The sequence below is a fragment of the Hemicordylus capensis genome, chromosome 5, assembly GCF_027244095.1.
Source record: "Hemicordylus capensis ecotype Gifberg chromosome 5, rHemCap1.1.pri, whole genome shotgun sequence".
NCBI classification, from domain to species: domain Eukaryota; kingdom Metazoa; phylum Chordata; class Lepidosauria; order Squamata; family Cordylidae; genus Hemicordylus; species Hemicordylus capensis.
This window is the reverse complement of record NC_069661.1, coordinates 171,501,170-171,519,504: the sequence shown is the minus strand read 5'-3', so window position 1 is coordinate 171,519,504 and position 18,335 is coordinate 171,501,170. Positions and strand designations below refer to the sequence as shown.

At 45.6% G+C, this 18,335-nt stretch overlaps 1 protein-coding gene across 1 annotated transcript in view; it reads left to right on the top strand.

Annotated features, from left to right (window-relative positions):
• Nucleotides 1-18,335, top strand: part of CFTR (CF transmembrane conductance regulator) — a 145,441-nt gene that overhangs the window by 22,500 nt on the left and 104,606 nt on the right. The window contains exons 2-3 of the mRNA XM_053253764.1: nucleotides 5,373-5,483; nucleotides 7,060-7,168. Coding sequence (XP_053109739.1) covers nucleotides 5,373-5,483; nucleotides 7,060-7,168 — 220 coding nt within the window. The remainder of the gene's footprint in view (nucleotides 1-5,372; nucleotides 5,484-7,059; nucleotides 7,169-18,335) is intronic.

The window sequence follows — 18,335 nt, the reverse complement described above, 5'->3', positions numbered from 1 at the left end:
TATTATTTCTTGTTTACACAGTCAGACAGGTGTTATTGACTGGTTTGTTTTATCCAGACATCGAGTCCTTCCCAAGGACCTGGGATGGCTGAATTTTATTGTCAGTTGTTATAGATATCGTCGCAGAATATAGGCTGTTCCCTGTAAAACAGCTTTTTGTAATTGGCTGATGGTGATTTCTGTGGCCCCTATGGTGTTGAGGTGCTCTTCAAGGTCTTTTGGGACTGCACCCAGGGCGCCAATTACCACTGGGATTATTTTGGTCTTTTTCTGCCACAGCCTTTCAATTTCAATTTGTAGATCTTTGTATTTGGTGATTTTTTCTATTTATTTTTCTTCTATGCTGCTATCCCCTGGTATTGCTATGTCGATTATTTTGACTTATTTTTCTTTCTTCTCGACTACAGTTATATCTGGTGTATTGTGTGGCAGATGTTTGTCTGTCTGTAGTCGGAAGTCCCATAATATTTTTACATCTTCATTTTCTACCACTTATTCAATTTGATGGTCCCACCAATTTTTGGCTACAGGTAGCTTGTATTTTTTACAGATGTTCCAGTGTATCATCCCTGCTACCTCGTCATGCCTTTGTTTGTAGTCAGTCTGTGTGATCTTTTTACAACAGCTGATTAGGTGGTCCACTGTTTCATCTGCTTCTTTACAAAGGCGGCACTTGCTGTTTGTTGTTGACTTTTCTACTTTTGCTCTTATTGCATTTGTTCTTAGTGCCTGTTCTTGTGCAGCCAGTATTAAACCCTCTGTTTCTTTCTTCAAGTTGCCATTCTTAAGCCATTGCCAGGTCTTGGTGATGTCTGATTTTCCACTTATATTGTGCAAATATTGACCATGCAGTGGCTTATTTCTCCATTTTTCTGCTCGGTTTTGACTTGTTCTTTCTTGTGGGCCTGCTTTCTTTCATTGGTGTTGAATAGTTTTGTGTTATTGACCATTTGAAGTGCATCTTCTTCACTGTCCTTTATATATTCTTCAAGGCCTCTTTTCTCCTCCTCTACTGTTTGATGGACTTGCAGCATTCCTCTTCCACCTGAGCTGCGAGGGAGGTATAGCCTATCTACATCATCATCATCATCATTTATTTTTACATTTATATCCCACTCTTCCTCCAAGGAGCCCAGAGCGGTGTACTACATACTTGAGTTTCTCTTTCACAACAACCCTGTGAAGTAGGTTAGGCTGAGAGAGAAGTGACTGCCCCAGAGTCACCCAGCTAGTTTCTTGGCTGAATGGGGATTTGAACTTGGGTCTCCCCGGTCCTAGTCCAGCACTCTAACCACTACACCACGCTGGTTCTCTAATTGCAGAGGGATTGGGCAAAGGGCTAGTTTTTGGTGAATAGTTGAAGGTTTAGTGTCTTTGAGGAAGATTTGGGCATAAAGTGGGATCTGGGGTGGAAGAGTGTGGTGAGGTGGTAGTGCCTAATGGGTGGAGGCTACTACCCAAAATGCAGAGAGATTGGGCAAAGGGCTGGTTTTTGGTGAATAGCTGAAGTTTACTCATCTTTAAGGTTTTCCCCTATAAGGTATAATGGAGGTTTTAGCAGCCCCATACGTGCACTTGGAGGGCGCTGGGGTGGCCCAGAGTGAGTGGTGGTGTAGTGCGCATAGGGTGCCAGCCACTCCCATGGGGTTGCTAACCCATGGGGTACAGGGTTCTGTTGTTTCTGAGGTGGTCTGAGTGTAGATTCTATGGTAGCAAATGAGAGTGGATTCATGGTTTGTATTGAAAATCTCATTTGCTACCAGAGACTCTACTCTCAGAACACCTCAGAAACAACACAACCCTGAACCCCATGGGCTAGAAACCCATGGGGGTGGCTGGCACCCTCTGTTCACTACACCACCACTCACTCTGGGCCACCCCAGCACCCCGCAAGTGCAGTTATGGGGCTGCTGAAACCTACATGATTTCCTATGGAAAACTTCAACAATTCACCAAAAACCAGCACTTTGCCCAATCCCTCTGCAATTTGGGTGGTAGCCTCTACCCATTAGGCACTTAACTTAAACTGAGTAGTACCTCACTGCCTTGTGGGTGGGAGTGGGGTGCAGTTGGCACATGGCAGTTGACAATTGGCACTGTCTAAAAGACAGTCAAAATGAATAGAAGAAATGAAGGTGTGTAATGAATCCTCATAAGGATTCATTGAGTGAAAGTTATTATACACAAAAGAATCCGAACACTTGAAAAATAGTGACCACACATTTTGCTCCATAACTCCACTTCTATAAGGGCTAGAGCTTAGCTTTTTTTAAAAATGAAAGCTGGGAATCTGGGGAAATTAATAGGACAGATCTTAAACCTGAATCGATTCGAATCGAATCAGCCGCGATTCGATTTGTACCCAAATCTAGCCAATGGACCACAGGGGTGATTTGTTTTGTCTCCAAATCACCCGAATCAGCTAGATTTGAGTACAAATCAATTTTTATCCGAATCGATTCGCACATCCCTAATAAACACTCCAGACCAAAGACATAAGAACAGGAACAACAACATATACACAATATTTCAAAACATTTAAACATATACTATAAAAGTGAGGTTGTGGCTGGAGGAGAAACACAGATTGCTGTCTGCTCAGGCAGTTTAAGCCTGGAGCGAAAGCCCAACCTATGGTATGGGTAAGAGGAAGAGAAATGGTTATTTCTTGACTACCATGCACTATTCAGTTTGGGGTTCAGAAGTTGTGAGTTCTCATCAGCCTCAACAACTTATTTTATCTGGCAGGTCAAGATGAAGAGAGCAGTATATTTCTGATTTATATCAGCCCCTCCCTCTGCCAGATACTAGCTGCAGAAGGGGAAACATATGGCTACAAAAATTGTTTCAAATTTTCTCTGCACCTCTAACAGCAGCTTTCAGGTGAGCATTTGGATTGGGCCTGTAGCACAAGGAGCACAGACTGCCTTTTGAGATAGAGAAAAATGTGGAGAGTTCCAGTCACAGAAATCCCATTAGTGTATAGCTTGGCCCTCAGTTCTGCTAAGACATACAAACTTTAGGATTATATTTCTTGAATACATACTTTCAATGTCATAAAGCAAAACACTTTTGAAACTGGGAGGACTTTCAAAAGCAAGTTGTGATATGCTCAGCAGTGAGTCTATTATTCAAATAGAAACAAGTTGTTCTAGTAAGAACTGATCTGCTTACTTTCCTTTCACTGTCCCTATAAATGGACTAAATGTGGTCCGAATCAGTTAGGTAGTTCACATGTAAGCCCACTTGCGCCTCAAATGTTCTTGTGTCCACTATATTGAATTGGGGTGGATGACATCATCACAAACTGTGGACTTGAGGTGTCCCTATATGTCCCTACAACTGTGCCATATTTGGACCAAATTGGTTCCCACTTGCACCTCAAATGTTCACGTGTCTGCCATCTTGCTTCAGGGTGGATAGCATCATTACAAACTATGCCCTTGAGCCGTCCCTGTGTGTCCCTACAGCTATAGCAAATTTGGTTCAAATTGGTTAGGCAGTTCACGAGTTAGCCCAATTACTCCTCAAATGTTCATGCATTTGCCATCTTGAATTGGGGTGGATGACATCTTCATAAACCATGCCATTGAGGTGTCCCTGTGTGTCACTCATTATAACTGTACCAAATGCGATTCAATCAGTTAGGTGGTCCACAAGTTAGCCCTCATGTGCCTCAAACGTTGACATGTCTGCCTTCTTGAGTCAGGGTGGATGACATAATCATAAACTATGCCATTGAAGTGTCCCCGGGTGTCATCCACTACAACTGTACCAAATTTGGTTCAAATAGGTTAGACATTCCACATGTTAGCCCACTTGCGCCTCTAAAGTTTATCTGTCTGCCATGTTGAACTGGGGAAGATGACATCATCACAAACTACGCCATTGAGGTGTCCCTGTGCCCTTGAGGTATCCCCATCAAGGTGTCCCTTCAACTGTACCCAGTTTGGTTCATATTGGTCCAGGCATTGCAAAGTTGATGGGGACACACACACACACGGAATGCTGGGTGATCTCATAAGCCTACTGGAAAGTTGGCTTAAAAAGGCAGAATTCCCATGGCATGTCCAGGTCTTCAAAGTAAATCTTTGGATCCCATCATAATAAGTACTGTGAGATAAACCACATATCCTTGGAACTTGTTTTTTTCACTGATATAATTTAGATATAGTTACATGCTCTCTAACATATGAGATTAAGACCAAATAGTTTAAAATCAAAACTCATTTTGATGCATTATCTTTACTACATATGTGATTTGTGATAAATAAAATATTGGTTCATGGTTGTTTTACAATGTGATATGTATCTGATACACTGCTTTAGATCTAGCCAGGGACTTGGGCATGACCTACAGGTGAAACTCGGAAAATTAGAATATCGTGCAAAAGTCCATTAATTTCAGTAATGCAAATTAAAAGGTGAAACTGATATATGAGACAGACACATTACATGCAAAGCGAGATAAGTCAAGCCTTAATTTGTTATTATTGTGATGATCATGGCGTACAGCTCATGAAAACCCCAAATCCACAATCTCAGAAAATTAGAATATTACATGGAACCAATAAGACAAGGATTGAAGAATAGAACAATATTGGACCTCTGAAAAGTATAAGCATGCATATGTATTCAGTACTTGGTTTGGGCCCCTTTTGCAGCAATTACTGCCTCGATGCGGCGTGGCATGGATGCTAACAGCCTGTGGCACTGATGAGGTGTTATGGAAGACCAGGATGCTTCATTAGCGTCCTTCAGCAATTCTGCATTGTTTGGTCTCATGTCTCTCATCCTCCTCTTGGCAATGCCCCATAGATTCTCTATGAGGTCAGGTCAGGCGAGTTTGCTGGCCAATCGAGCACAGTACACTGTATACTTTTCAGAGGTCCGATATTGTTCTATTCTTCAATCCTTGTCTTCTTGGTTCCATGTAATATTCTAATTTTGTGAGATTGTGGATTTGGGGTTTTCATGAGCTGTACGCCATGATCATCACAATTATAACAAATTAAGGCTTGACTTATCTCGCTTTGCATGTAATGCGTCTGTCTCATATATCAGTTTCACCTTTTAATTTGCATTACTGAAATTAATGGACTTTTGCACGATATTCTAATTTTCCAAGTTTCACCTGTATGAGATTTTGACTTTGAAGAACAGACCCCCATGCCATATCACAAACTCATTTTGAAACCCCTCAGTTTCAAAAGTGTTTTCTCACATGGTACAAGGGGACTGTTGTTCGACAAAGGCCAAGGTCCCCTGTGGTGTGCAGAACTACTTGTATGGATTTGGGTAGGTAGGATCTGAATGTATATACTTCAGTCAGATTTACAGATTAATTTGAGAAAATTATCATTATGTTTTAGGTGGACAAAGCCTATCTTGAGAAAAGGTTACAGACAACGCCTGGAATTGTCAGACATTTATCAAATTCCTGCTGCAGATTCTGCAGATAATCTTTCTGAAAAATTAGAAAGGTAGGTATTGACTTAATTTTTTTATAAGATTTCAATATGTTATATTCTGTTCTATTACCACATTTCTTTATAGATTTTGCCACTGGAAGGATAATGTTCTGCTTCTGTTTTTGTATTTAGTTGATTTCTGAATAGTTTATCCAGCTGGGCTCCTCTCTCAAAATATCCTTGTTTCATATATAATTGTGACCTTTCAGTGTTTCTGTTATATTCAGTTTTTCTTTTTCTTTTCATCAATGGTTCATCATATGTAGAATGCAAATGATCTAATTTATGTTTCCTTTCTAGATCACTTCTAGATCACTTCTTCAGGGGCAAATCACCAAAGAGGGCAATTTTCAATAAGAACATGGGGCATGGGGAAAGAGTGAGCTTCTACCTCCCTATGTGCCCTAATCCTGACAGGGTCCACCCCCTGCCTTCATAGTTGTTTTTAACACCCCCTCCCAAGCTCTTCCAGCTGGAAGCATGCTTCTACAGGATGTGTTTGCATCTACGTGTTGTTTGGTCCTTACTAGGAAGGAAGGAAGGGAAAGGAAAACAGATAGCAATAGCTGAAAAGGAGGGTGGTTGAGGATTGTGGTAGTGGTATCATGCCAGAAGCAGGGGGGAATTATGAGGGTTTGGGGGGGCATTAGGGGAAAAATGAAATTTGGTGTCATGCCCCCCACACACCTATATTGTGAGAAGTTTTGGCTGCGGAAATGGAGATTATCAGAGGATAGTTGAGAAAAAGGGGCTACATGTCACTCTCCAATTAAATTGGGTACTAGATTGAAGGAGTAAATAGGTTGTCATTTTAAGAGGCGCTTCTTTTTTGCGTACTACCAGAGAGTAGTGCAGATTATTACCGTGCATTATAGGTGCTTACTATAGAGATTTTTTTTAATTCTTGCTAAAATCAGGGAAATTTGTCCTATGACATATATAATTCCCATTATTTCAATTAGATTTGTTTGGTTTTTCAAAAAGCAGAAGCTTGCAGCTGAAAGCTGTCACATTAGTGTACTTTATAACACTTTTTTTTTTAAATGGCATCAAGCAATTTGTTTAAAGGGTTTTACATCTATGTTAAATCTAGTTTGACATTTCCCCTGACTACTAGGTTGTTAAATTATATACCATCAAAAAGTCTGTTCAGTAGTAGCTGACATGCTTTATTCAGCACAAGGAAAAGTCACAAAATAGAATACTTTACAATAGTTTGTCTTTGTGTTCTTCTTACATGGGACTGGAGGAGCTCCAAAACCTTTATTTGCCTATTATTTGTGTATTGGTCTTAAGAAGTACAACAGGTTTCTTTAAAACATACAGTGTGACCTTTTTAATGAATTAACTCCCTGCAGGATGATGTATAGTTAGGTATTTAAATCTGCCAAATATGTGGCTTGAACTACACTTGAACTTTTATTGAGCTATCAAGTAATTGAGGATCACATCTTTGGGGTCTTTGCAAAGGCTTCATTTCATTAGTTACCTTTGCTAAATCTCCTTGGATATACTTGAGTGAGTTAAACTATGCTAGAGCTACAGAGCCTTGTATTTGGTCACACAACATAATGGTCTTCTTTTACAGAGAATGGGACAGAGAATTGGCTTCAAAGAAAAAACCCAGACTCATCAATGCTCTTAGACGAAGTTTTTTCTGGAAATTTATGTTCTATGGAATAATACTATATTTAGGGGTAAGAACTGCTCTAATTTCAATAGACTTTTTGTAAGGTTATATTGCCTTATTATATGGGTAGCAACTTCCAAACAGCAGAGTAATATTGCTTTCAGGTTTATCTTGTTCCATTCCTGCCAGAATTGTGGCTGATTAAATTGTTCAGCTCATTACCTGTATATTACCCTGTTAAAACATACCCATGTGTAATGTATGCATTTCCTAATTAATATGTATTTCAATAGAACTCTGATGCTTACCACAGTATTCACAGTAAATATGGGAAACAAGGAAGCTATTCATACGTGCGTGCAAAACTGGGCTAAAGAAGCCCAGTCCGGTTTTGCACGCATGTGTGCACTGCCAGGATTGGCCTGATCCTGGCAGTATTGCAGCGGCAAACCAGCCTATAGGAGCATACCTCTAAAACAAGTTAAGAAACGAGCACTTTCCTAACCTTGTTTTTAAAAATCATCTTCCAGGCTGGCTGGCTGCAGGGCTCCTGGTTGGCTCTGGGACGGGGGTGACGTGGGGCAAAGTGTCTGGCACCCCAACCCTCAGAGCAACTGGAAGCAGCTGGTAATCATTTGGGTGGGTGAGCCACCCACCCAGAGGGAAGGACCTGCTCCTCTGCAGGGAGGTAAGCTTTTTGAGGCTTCCTCCCTGCTAACTCTCTTGCCCTTTCTCACAGGTTGTGAGAAAGGGCTCAATAGTACTATTCAAATGATCCTTACACATACTGTGCAGATGTGTATGGAGAAGGGAGCTTGAGGTGGCAAGCCCATCCCCACTTATATTCTTTTATTTTTTGCTTTGAGAAACTGGGTCCTTGATCAAGACATGAGCAAGGACAGAGTAGTAATTGACAACTTGTTTTTATCAGTTTGGTTTTCTAAAATCAAGAAGAATCATTCCATGACATCTTATTTTTCAAATCTAATTCACTTCCAGATACAAAGAGCCTTTACTGAGCTTAGGTTTCAGGTGATGCCAGCTGCTTACCTTGAAGGGAGATACTTAAGATACTGTCCCTAAGATGGAACAGAAATGTATCTATGGTTGTAACCAGATGCAAGATGTTGTGCATGATTGTTCCTCTATATGTAGATCCAAGGAGGAAATTTCTGCTACCCTTTCTCCTGCAATACCTAGATAAGAACTTAGAGGATATTGTAGTGGACCTACTAGATGACAATCGGCCATATATTACTTATATAGTTTATTTACCTTAGCTGAAAAGAAACTAAGAGGTTGTTATGTTAAAAATATCAATAGTTGATTATGGTGTTATGTCTAAGATCTGCTCCAGCTATGTTTTAGTATGATTTTACAACCACTAGGTTGGTTTGTGTTTATGGTTGTTTTTATTGTCATTTTGATATTGTGATGGCCTATGGCTAAATACAATAAAGCTGTGACTAACAAATATAGAGGCTGTTCACACGTGCAGCAAAGACTGGGCTTGGGCCTAAGCCCAAACGTTTGCGCCCAGACCAAGGAGACATGGAGACATTACTATGGTGGAATTGGTCACTTTACTGAGGCTTAATTCTATCATGCCTACAAAGCACGTCAGCTGGGATTGGCCCTCCTCTCCCCTACAGTGCGGTGCCTATCAGGCAGGCCACAGCCGTGGCTGCCCAATTTCGGTGCCCACGCCCAAATGTCTGTGGCTCCAAGCGGCTCCTCTGCTCTAAAGTGGGGGTGCCCTTCTTTGCCGACCTAAGGTCGGGTCTCCGGTATCAAACGCCACCCCACCGATGCTGCAAAGCCATACGGAAGGATGTAGGAGTTAAGCAGCATCCCTGATCTGTCAAGCCGCAAGGGATATTCTCCTCCTCCTTGATGTACAAACTTATGTAAGGTGCCACATCCATTTTCTTAGCTGTTCCTCACCGCACTGTACCTGCCATGACGGGTGTTAGGCTAGCTTAATGCTCCGCACCCCACAGACCAAATAGAACCATTGCCAATCCCAGCTGTAAGTCATCTATGAGTAGCCTCATGCCTGCGGCCGACAGGTGGACCCCGTCACCTCGGTAAAGGGCGGGCTGCGAAAGCAAGATGTCATCGTGCGGAATACAACCCCCTCCCCTAGCAGCTAAGAAGCGTGCCATTGCTGCGTTAACCCCCCGCATAGACCTGTCCCCCTTGTTTTGCTTAAGTGCCCCCTTCCACACCCTGCGCTGGGTGATGTCCGACCGAAGTATGACCACTCCTGGACACCAGGCTAGAACCACCTCCAGATCCTGTGCGGTTTGCTGCGACAGTGAAATACCTGACTGACTAATTAGATTGTTCCCCCAAAATGTAAAATCAGGATATCCGGTGCTGGATTCTCCTACAGGAACTCCCGCAGCATTGGCAGCAGCTGGGCCCTTCGCATGCCCTACGGCCCACGCCATTCAACTTAGGCCCATCGCCCCAGGCCCATTTGCGTTCCCGGATCCGTACTTTGCGCCCATTTAAGGGCCCAAAATACAAAGGAGTGGCCCAAGACGAGGACTCTGGCCCGCTTTGCCGGAGACTTCGCCCCTGCGCAAGAGAGAGAACATTGGTGAGGAGGGGAAGGGGAGGCGGGGGTGTGCGGCACCCTTCCTCAGTGCACGTATTTGCGGTAGACTGTAGTCCACCATCGACCAAGTCGCTGTATGGCACTGCCCGAATAGCCCATACCTGCTGCTGCTGACGCTGCACTGATTCTGAAAGAGTGCAAGGACAAGTGGTGCATGGATATGCCGACCGCAATGAAGGCCTTCTTCATCACTGCCCAGAACTGGTACTGGGACAAGTGGCCACCACTGGCATGGACAAAGAGGCATCCATCAGCCTCGCCTTTTACCATCATATAAGCTCCCAGTGCCCGCACCGGGCATATGCACTGGTCGTCTGCTCTGTGAAGGGTGACTGCCCTTTGCCCTTCTGGTCCATCTTGGGAAAATGGAGCCGCAGCATTACGGAGGCTGGTCCCAGAGCAAGGTCACACTTCTGCAGGACCCTGCCTCTCAGACTGCACCCCCCGGGGAACAATTCCCCAGCCCTGAATGCCCCATAGAAGGCCACCAGTGTCACAGCGTGGAACAATGCCTCCTTGTAGGGGGATGAACAAACCTCCCCAAGGTTCTGCATGGCCCGCTGCAGCGCCTCAGGTGTAATCGGCCAGCATTGGTCTGGCTGAGCTGGGGTCTCCCGGACCCAGCCCTCTAGCATGTGCTGGACTCTAAAGTCGCCCGAGTGGTCTGGAAGCCCCCTGGCCTTCCTGTAGAAGGCCAGCACCGCCAAATGGCTGGCCATGGTGCTTACTGCCAACCCGCCTGCCTGGAGGTGCACCAGATATTGCATCAGGTGCTGGCGGCGGGGGGGGCTGGCCACTCCTGGTTGATCCCTACCTGTGACCTAAAGTGTTGGAAGGCCCTAACTCTCTTGCTGTAGGCTACCCGTGTCCCAGGTGCTATTGAAGCCTCGATCGCCCTGAGTGCCTTTACACTCCAAGGCTCTACAGCCCTTCAGGCATCCTTTCGGGCAGGGCGGCTGCTTCGGAGGCCAGCTGCTGAAAACGCTGCATCTGAAAATGAGACAGGGCATCTGCCACATCATTCTGCACTCCAGGCATGTGCTGTACCTAAACAGTATGTTATTGCACAGACAGGTTAGCACCAAAGCATACACCAAGCCCATCAACCTGGGGGATTTGGACGTCTGGTTGTTGACAACATGCACCGTCACCAGGTTATCACACCAAAAACGCACGATTGAGTTGCTGAAATGGTCTGCCCAGATGTGCACGGCCACCACTATGGGGAACAGTTCGAGGAACGTGAGATCCCTTGTGACTCCCTTCACTGCCCAATCTCATGGCCATCGCTCACCGCACCACCAACCTCTGAGGTACAGACCGAAGCAAAGGCCCCCTGCTGTGTCAGACTGCACTTGAAAATCTGCTTCCAGCAGCTGTGGGGAGCACTAAAGGAAACCCCATTGAAGGAGTCAAGGAAGCTCAACCAGAGCCTCATGTCCTCCCTCATGGAAGCAGTTACCCTAATTTGAAAGTGCGGCAACCTGCACCCCACTGTGGCATCACAGAGACACCTCAAGAAGGGATGGCCTGGGGCCACAGCTCAACATGCAAAGTTGAGACGGCCAATTAGGTACCTTTTTGTCCTGTTCACAAGTTCTCTGGAGGTCCCTCAAGGCCTTGAGCTTGTCATTGGGAAGGCGTAACAACTGACCTTGCGTATCTAGCTCTATGCCCAGAAAGGTCAGCCTGGTGGACGGCCTCTTGGTCTTGTCCTTTGCCAGGAGTACCCCCAGCTCCTGGCAAAGGGCAATGAATGTGTGCAGCAGTCTGGCACATTGGTTAGAGCCAGCCCTCCCTCCGAAAAAGTAGTCATCGAGAAAGTGGGCTGAGGAGTTGAGCTGCGCCCTTCAGCGCAGCACCCACTCCAGCATTGTGCTGAAAGCCTCAAAGGCCACACAAGAGACAGAGCAACCCATAGGCAAAGCCCTGTCGATGTAGTACTTCCCCTCAAATGCAAACCCTAACAGGTTGAAGTCGTCTGGGTACTGGCAGTAGCCAGAAAGCTGACTCTGTGTCGCATTTGGCGAGCAAGGTGCACGCCCAGACCATCGCCATCACCTCATCAAAGTGTAATGGACCAAACGAAGCTTGGTCAGTATGCCGTCATTGACGGAGGTGCCCTTAGGGGAAGACAAATGGTGTATTAGCCTTATTCCCCTGGAGCTTTCTTGGGTACCACCCCCAGAGGGGATACGCAGAGGGGATACCCTCAATACCAGCAGGGGAAGCTCGGCAAAGGGGCTGAGTACCCGGCCCAAAGCCACCTCTTTACCAGTGTTCCTAGCTACTACCTGCTCCATCCCCTGAACTGATTTTAAATTGTGTGCGAAACTATGCCTCTGAGGAAACTGGCATGGAATTCTGAAACCCTCGGAAAAACCAGCTTCCAAGTACTGCATGCACTCCCTTTCCGGGTAGTCACGCAGCAGCCACCACAGCACCGGAATCCTAATTGGGGTGTGGCCCTTTTCCTGCACTGCCTCCCTGTGTGGTTGCAGGCCCCTTACTCCCTCCCTGAGTGGTAGCTCCCGTCTCCCATTCTAAAGCCCTTCGTCTGTGGGCAGTTGAGGCTGGCGTGTCAGCCTCCGCAAAAGCCACATTCATGCCTGTACTTGCACGTGGAGCCAGAGCACTTTCCGCTCCTGTTGAACTCCCAGCAAACGAGGGAACTTTGAACCCCCTGGACACCCATGAGTGAGGCTGCTGACGCTGCTGGAGTTTTGGAAATCAAGTGGCCGCTTTCTGCGCACTCCCCTGTCAATGGCCTGGCCGGTGTCATGATCCAGATGGAGCCACAGCTTGGAATGCTGCTTCTCCCATGACAGCCCCGGGTTGTTAGCCACCCTTTCCCTAAAGGCCTTATCATAACACTCCCACACATTGCCTGCAAAGTCCATGAATGCCCTATGAATGGTGTCAAAGTACTTAATGAGTGCGGGGCCCTTCTCAAGGTACTTCTGAGTGATGACTCCCATATATATAGTGAACCCGGAAACCCAGTTGTTCCAATTATGCTCTATTGACTTCCTCTTTGTGCGTTCCTTGTCTTTTTCTCCTTACCCACTGGCTCAGGTTCCATGTACTCGCCTTTCCAAATGTGCTCCTTGACATGAGGCAACAGTGGTCCCCAAGGGGATGGGCCCATCCTCGGTGCTGCTGCTTGTGCTCGCCGGGGCCTCTTGCACAGGGTTGGTGCTTGCCCCCCCTGCCTGGCCCCCCTTGTCTGCCCCCCTTGCCAGACCTGATTAAAGGTGGCATGAGGCAATGCCTAGTTCAACGGGCCTGGGTACCACCCATAGGGCCCAACGGTTGGGGGGGGCTATAAGACAAACCCCATGGCCACACTCCCTGGGGAGATTCACATGATCCAGATCCTTGTCCTTCCGTTTCCTCAGTGCCGCCTCCTGGTGCGGGTCACACTGGTGTTCCACTGCCCCCTGGACTGGGTGATGGCGACACGGTCACCTCAAGTGCTGCTAAGCGATCAACAAAGCCCTGCTTTAGTTTAGCTTGCTTCGCAGCCCTGGACAGCCTCTGTGGGTGTGTGGGAATCCTTGATGGGCCACCATCCCCACCTTCCCCCTTGGGTGCCGCACGTTCCCTTTCCAAAGCCTCCAGGAGGGTGATAAGGGCCCTGATGGCTCCCAGTTCCCTATCACGCTCATCCTCAGATGAAGAATCCAGTGAAATTGGGGGCCTCTTAGGGGGGCGGGCCAGCTTCTTTCCCTTCCCTGTTGGCATCTTCTTGGGGCCCATGGCTGCAGGCTCCCCCAGCCTGCCAAGCCAAGCACGCGTGTATGTGTGTGCGAATCCCACTGCTGAGTGCCCCGCATGCACATGTGGAGCCATAGTGCCAGCAACTCCCCCTCTCTCCCCCGCTATTGATTGCTGCTAGGAACCGGGCCTGGAGCCCTGGCGACCAATGGATGCCCCCTTCCACTCCCCAACTGGCCTTATTATGTCCTGTAACCACCCTCCAAGCCTATCCTCCAAACCTGAGCCAGGTTAAAACCTGGCCTGGTGTGCTGCCGCTGGTGCTGCTTCGCTAGGTCAGAGGAGTTGGGTCCAGTGAAGGCCAGCTGCTGGGCCAAGGCCCAGCCTGTGCAGCAACCAGTATGCAAGAAGGAGCAGGCCAGGCTGCGTCCTCTGCCGTGAGGGGTGGCAATGGTGGGGGGGGCCATGTGGTCGGCCTGGCTTTCTGCGGCGGCAAAAATGGCGGCCGCGGCGAACTGCCGCTTGCTGGGCTGTGCGGCACCGGAGAAGAAAAAGGTGGGTGGGCCCGCAAGCCCGGGCCCCACAGCTACCATCCCCAGGCGCGTGAGCAGCGGCCAGCCAACGGCCAGTGGGAGGGCTTAAAAGCCTGGGCCTGCCAATACAGCCTCTAGGTGGGCCTCTCCAAAGGCCAGGCCACGTGCTCCGTGAGCAGCCTTGGAGCACTCGCCCGGCATGTCCGACCTCTTCACTGATGAGAGGTGGACTGATGCTGGCAGAGGCGCGCTGCTGGCTCACCTGTTCTGGCCCCGCCCCGGAAGCCTGCCGGGGCCAATGGAAGCAAGCTCCCAGGTTCTGTGTGCTCCTCCAAGGTGGGGGCTGTGGGCAAGCCAGCAGTGCCGCCGAGGAGGGCGGTGAGCGGCTTGTTTCTGCACGTGTAAACCACTAGGATCTGCGTGGCTCCCAGTGGCGGTGCAGTGGCAAACCCACTTAGGGAGCTCACCAGTGTTCTTTTTAATTTTTTTCATCTGTGTGAGGAATGAATTTTGTTCTGGGTGGCAGTATCAAGGCAGTGTGTGCTCATGTGCATTCACAGAGGGACCTTCCTGATCCAACCTGAGTGGGATTAAAATTAACTGAGCGGACATCAAAAAACATGTGAGTGCTCACACACACGCACACCTTAGAGGGAACACTGGAACCCACCACTTACTCAAGGTTAAGGGCACAAGGGCACCCTTAACCTGGGCTAAATAATCATGTCACCCACACACCAGCAGCCTCCCAGCTGGTGTCAGAGGAGATACCCATAATAGCAATAGCAATAGCACTTACATTTATATACTGCTCTATAGCCGGAGCTCTCTAAGCGGTTTACAATGATTTAGCATATTGCCCCCAACATTCTGGGTACTCATTTTACCGACCTCGGAAGGATGGAAGGCTGAGTCAACCTTGAGCCCCTGGTCAGGATCGAACTTGTAACCTTCTGGTTACAGGGCGGCAGTTTTACCACTGCACCACCAGGGGGTCATAATGCACTGCGCACTCACACAGTGGATTATGCGAGTTCTGTGGGCCTCCTGGCTCCCAAACCTCCATGCTGCCAGGAGCAGCCAGAAGTTGTCTGGGCCCAGCAATGGCAGGAAGATGGTCTGTGGGAGATGTAAGCATTGTGAGGCTTCCTCCCCTTGCCCCTTTTAAGCCCTTTTTCCCGACCATGAGAACGGGCTCATACTTGTATAGTCTGTTTGCATAGTCCCTATGCACATACAGATGGTTTAGTTGAAGCATGTGTGCTGGGGGCAGGACACCATAATACTAGTCTCTTCCTACACGTATTCATGTGTGCATGATAATAATCTGAGCAATGCTTATGTTAATTAGAAAACGGTTTCTATCACCCTTCTTGCTAAAGAGGCCAGATCAGAAAATGATTGTAAAAGAAGTATAAAGTAGAAACTTATTACTATGGTTCTATATAATGCCATCTGTGTGCATGCTGCTTTGAAAAAAATAAGTAAGACAGGCCTCTGCTTTAAAAAGTTCACAGTTTAAACATAGACACTAGAGACACAAAAGAGGAATAATTAGACACAAGGGGGACAACAGAGGAATAATAGAGTACCACAGGGGAAGGGAAGGGAAGGGAAGTGGAATATGTTGTATAAAACTTTATTTGTCATTTTAAAGCCAAATTCTTATAGAATATGAAAGGAGATGAAGTAAGTACCTTGGTTTATTTAGATCATTGCTCACAACAACTTTGTATGATGTTTATAAGTTCTTTAAAAATCACCTAAACAATTATTATAATTAATGAAAATAATTCTATGCAATTTATTTGACATATGCACATTGCAATAAAAGGCCAATGAAATACAGCCGAAAGCAGTCTAGTTTGATTTTACAAATGTCAACAGGAATTTGATTATGATATATGATAGTAGCACAATAACAAAAATTAAAGGTTTTTAGGCTTTGATTAAAGGCACAGCTCTCTCTCTCTCTCTCTCTCTGAAAATAGACAACCAAAGAAATGATAAAATAAATTTCTATGGCAAATTATTTCCTCCCCTTAGATCTTGCTGGCTGCCTAAATTTACTTGAAGAATTCTCATTCAAATCAAAAGGAAATTGCTTAACTTGTCCTTTCAATTTCAATGGGACTTCCTCAAGCAAATTTAATCAAGATGTCAGGTGCTATCTGGTCATGTGTGGGCTAGTTTATTTCTTGTCGAAACATACATATGCCTCCCCATGGATATCTCAATCCACATCTTTCTAATACTAATTGGTCAATTTTTAAAAAATAAAATAAACTGTCACTTTGCAAATAGAAATAGAAATAGTTCACATGGACAAGTTTTTGTGTGGATGACTGTATATATGTTTAATTTAAAAGCAAACCTGGGTATAGCTCCTCTGAAATGCAGGAAGTAAACTGCTCTGCCTTGAACATAATATATTAATAATTGTACATATGTACAATTGTACAAGTGTGTATGTACAAGTGTGTACAAGTATTTTACAAATATGTACAAGTGTGCCTTCAAGTCGATTTCAACTCCTACAGATCTGTATATGTGTACACTGTAGACTGATTGTATTTACATTGAACCAAATATATGAATAGGGCTTGGATCTCCATTTCTTCATGTTTGTCTGCTGGAGGTATCTCTTGAGGAAAACCTGATTTAAGACCAATAGAAGAACTGGCAACAGGTTTGGTAATGTGGCATACTTGAGAATTTCAAAGCAAAGCTGTTAAGTGATAGCATGCATACATAGACTTTGTACTGAAAGCACATATGTGAGAGGTCAATTTACTGTGAAATTAAATTAAATTTATTTATTCTATTTATTCTGTTGTATTTCTGTCTCTGGACAGTTTACAGCAACATAAACAAATTAAAACAGAAATTAAAACCTTGAAACAATTTAAAACCACAAGTATACTTAACGAGCTTGGGTGAACAAATGCGCCTTTAAAGACTTTTAAAAAATTGTCAGAGATGGAGAGCAGTATTCCCTCTAACAGGAATTCCCAGGAATTCCCATAATGCCCAGCCAGAGGCCATTGCAGCTGCAGATGTTGGGAGTTGTAGTGAATAACATCTGGGAATATCTGTTAGAGGAAACACTGAAGGGGAGGCTCTTATTTCAGCTGGGGGTATATTCCAGAATCTCAGGGCGGCAACAGAGAAGGCACAGATGTGGAAATAATTAATTTGGCCATAAAAGTATGATTGCAGTCATTATGTACATACTTGCCACATCCTTATTTGTTTAAGAAACCACGGCATAGCAAACAGAAGATATGTGAAACCAAGGATATGTTGCATATATTCTGCAACATGTCATGTTATGCTTCCATGCTCATGACAAAAATAAAGTTTCAAAATTTCCCTTGTTTTTAACTCTTGTTCCAAAATATCATTTAAAAACAATACTGTCCTTTTAATTGTATCCTGTTTTCCCTCTACCCTCTTCCTTGTACTTTGTGCACTACATATAGTTGATGGGTTGAAACCATTCTCCTTAGCTACTGGGATTTATTTCATCCATCATTTATAGTTCGTACATAACATATAAATTGTCATGGTCTTCCAAATTTATATTACCTGTCACAGAATCCAAGGGAAAGAGTTGTGGTATGCAAGGACAAGGCAGTGGAGTGGAATCAGGAATATTAATAGTTTAATGAAATAGATATTATGTACAGAGAGGATAATGGTGCAGTGGGGGGAATAACTTGCCTAGGCAGCAAGAGGTTGCCGGTTCAAATCTCTGCTGGTATGTTTCCCAGACAATGGAAAACACCTATATCAGGCAGCAGCGATATAGGAAGATGCTGAAAGGCATCATCTCATACTGCACGGGAGATGGCAATGGTAAACCCATCCTGTATTCTACCAAAGACAACCACATGGTTCTGTGGTCGCCAGGAGTCAACACCGACTTGACGGCACAACTTTACCTTTACAGAGAGGCAAGTGCAGATGGCTTTTCAGTGCTCTTGCTGTTGGCTGTTTTTGTTAGCCCCGCCTCTACTCCAAGACTGCAATACAAATAACTAAGGTAAAAGGTATATATGAGGGCAGGAAAAGGATCCTGGGGTCTGGTCCACTCTGACAAAGGATCCTCTTGTGATGGCAGAGCCAGTCAAAGCAGTCCAGGAACCCTCAAACCACTCCTGCCTTCATGTCAGCTTTCTGTCTGGGGATTAGCCCTGTCATCAGATGGCCAGTCCATTGGGGAGGACCAGAGGCTCCATGAACCTTGGGTCTCTGTCAAACTGCGCCCTCATAAGTTAGACCATCCAACTATTGAGGGCCTACTGATGTGGGGACCCCAGTATATCTGTTTAAAAATAGAATTCATAGTCCTTACCTTT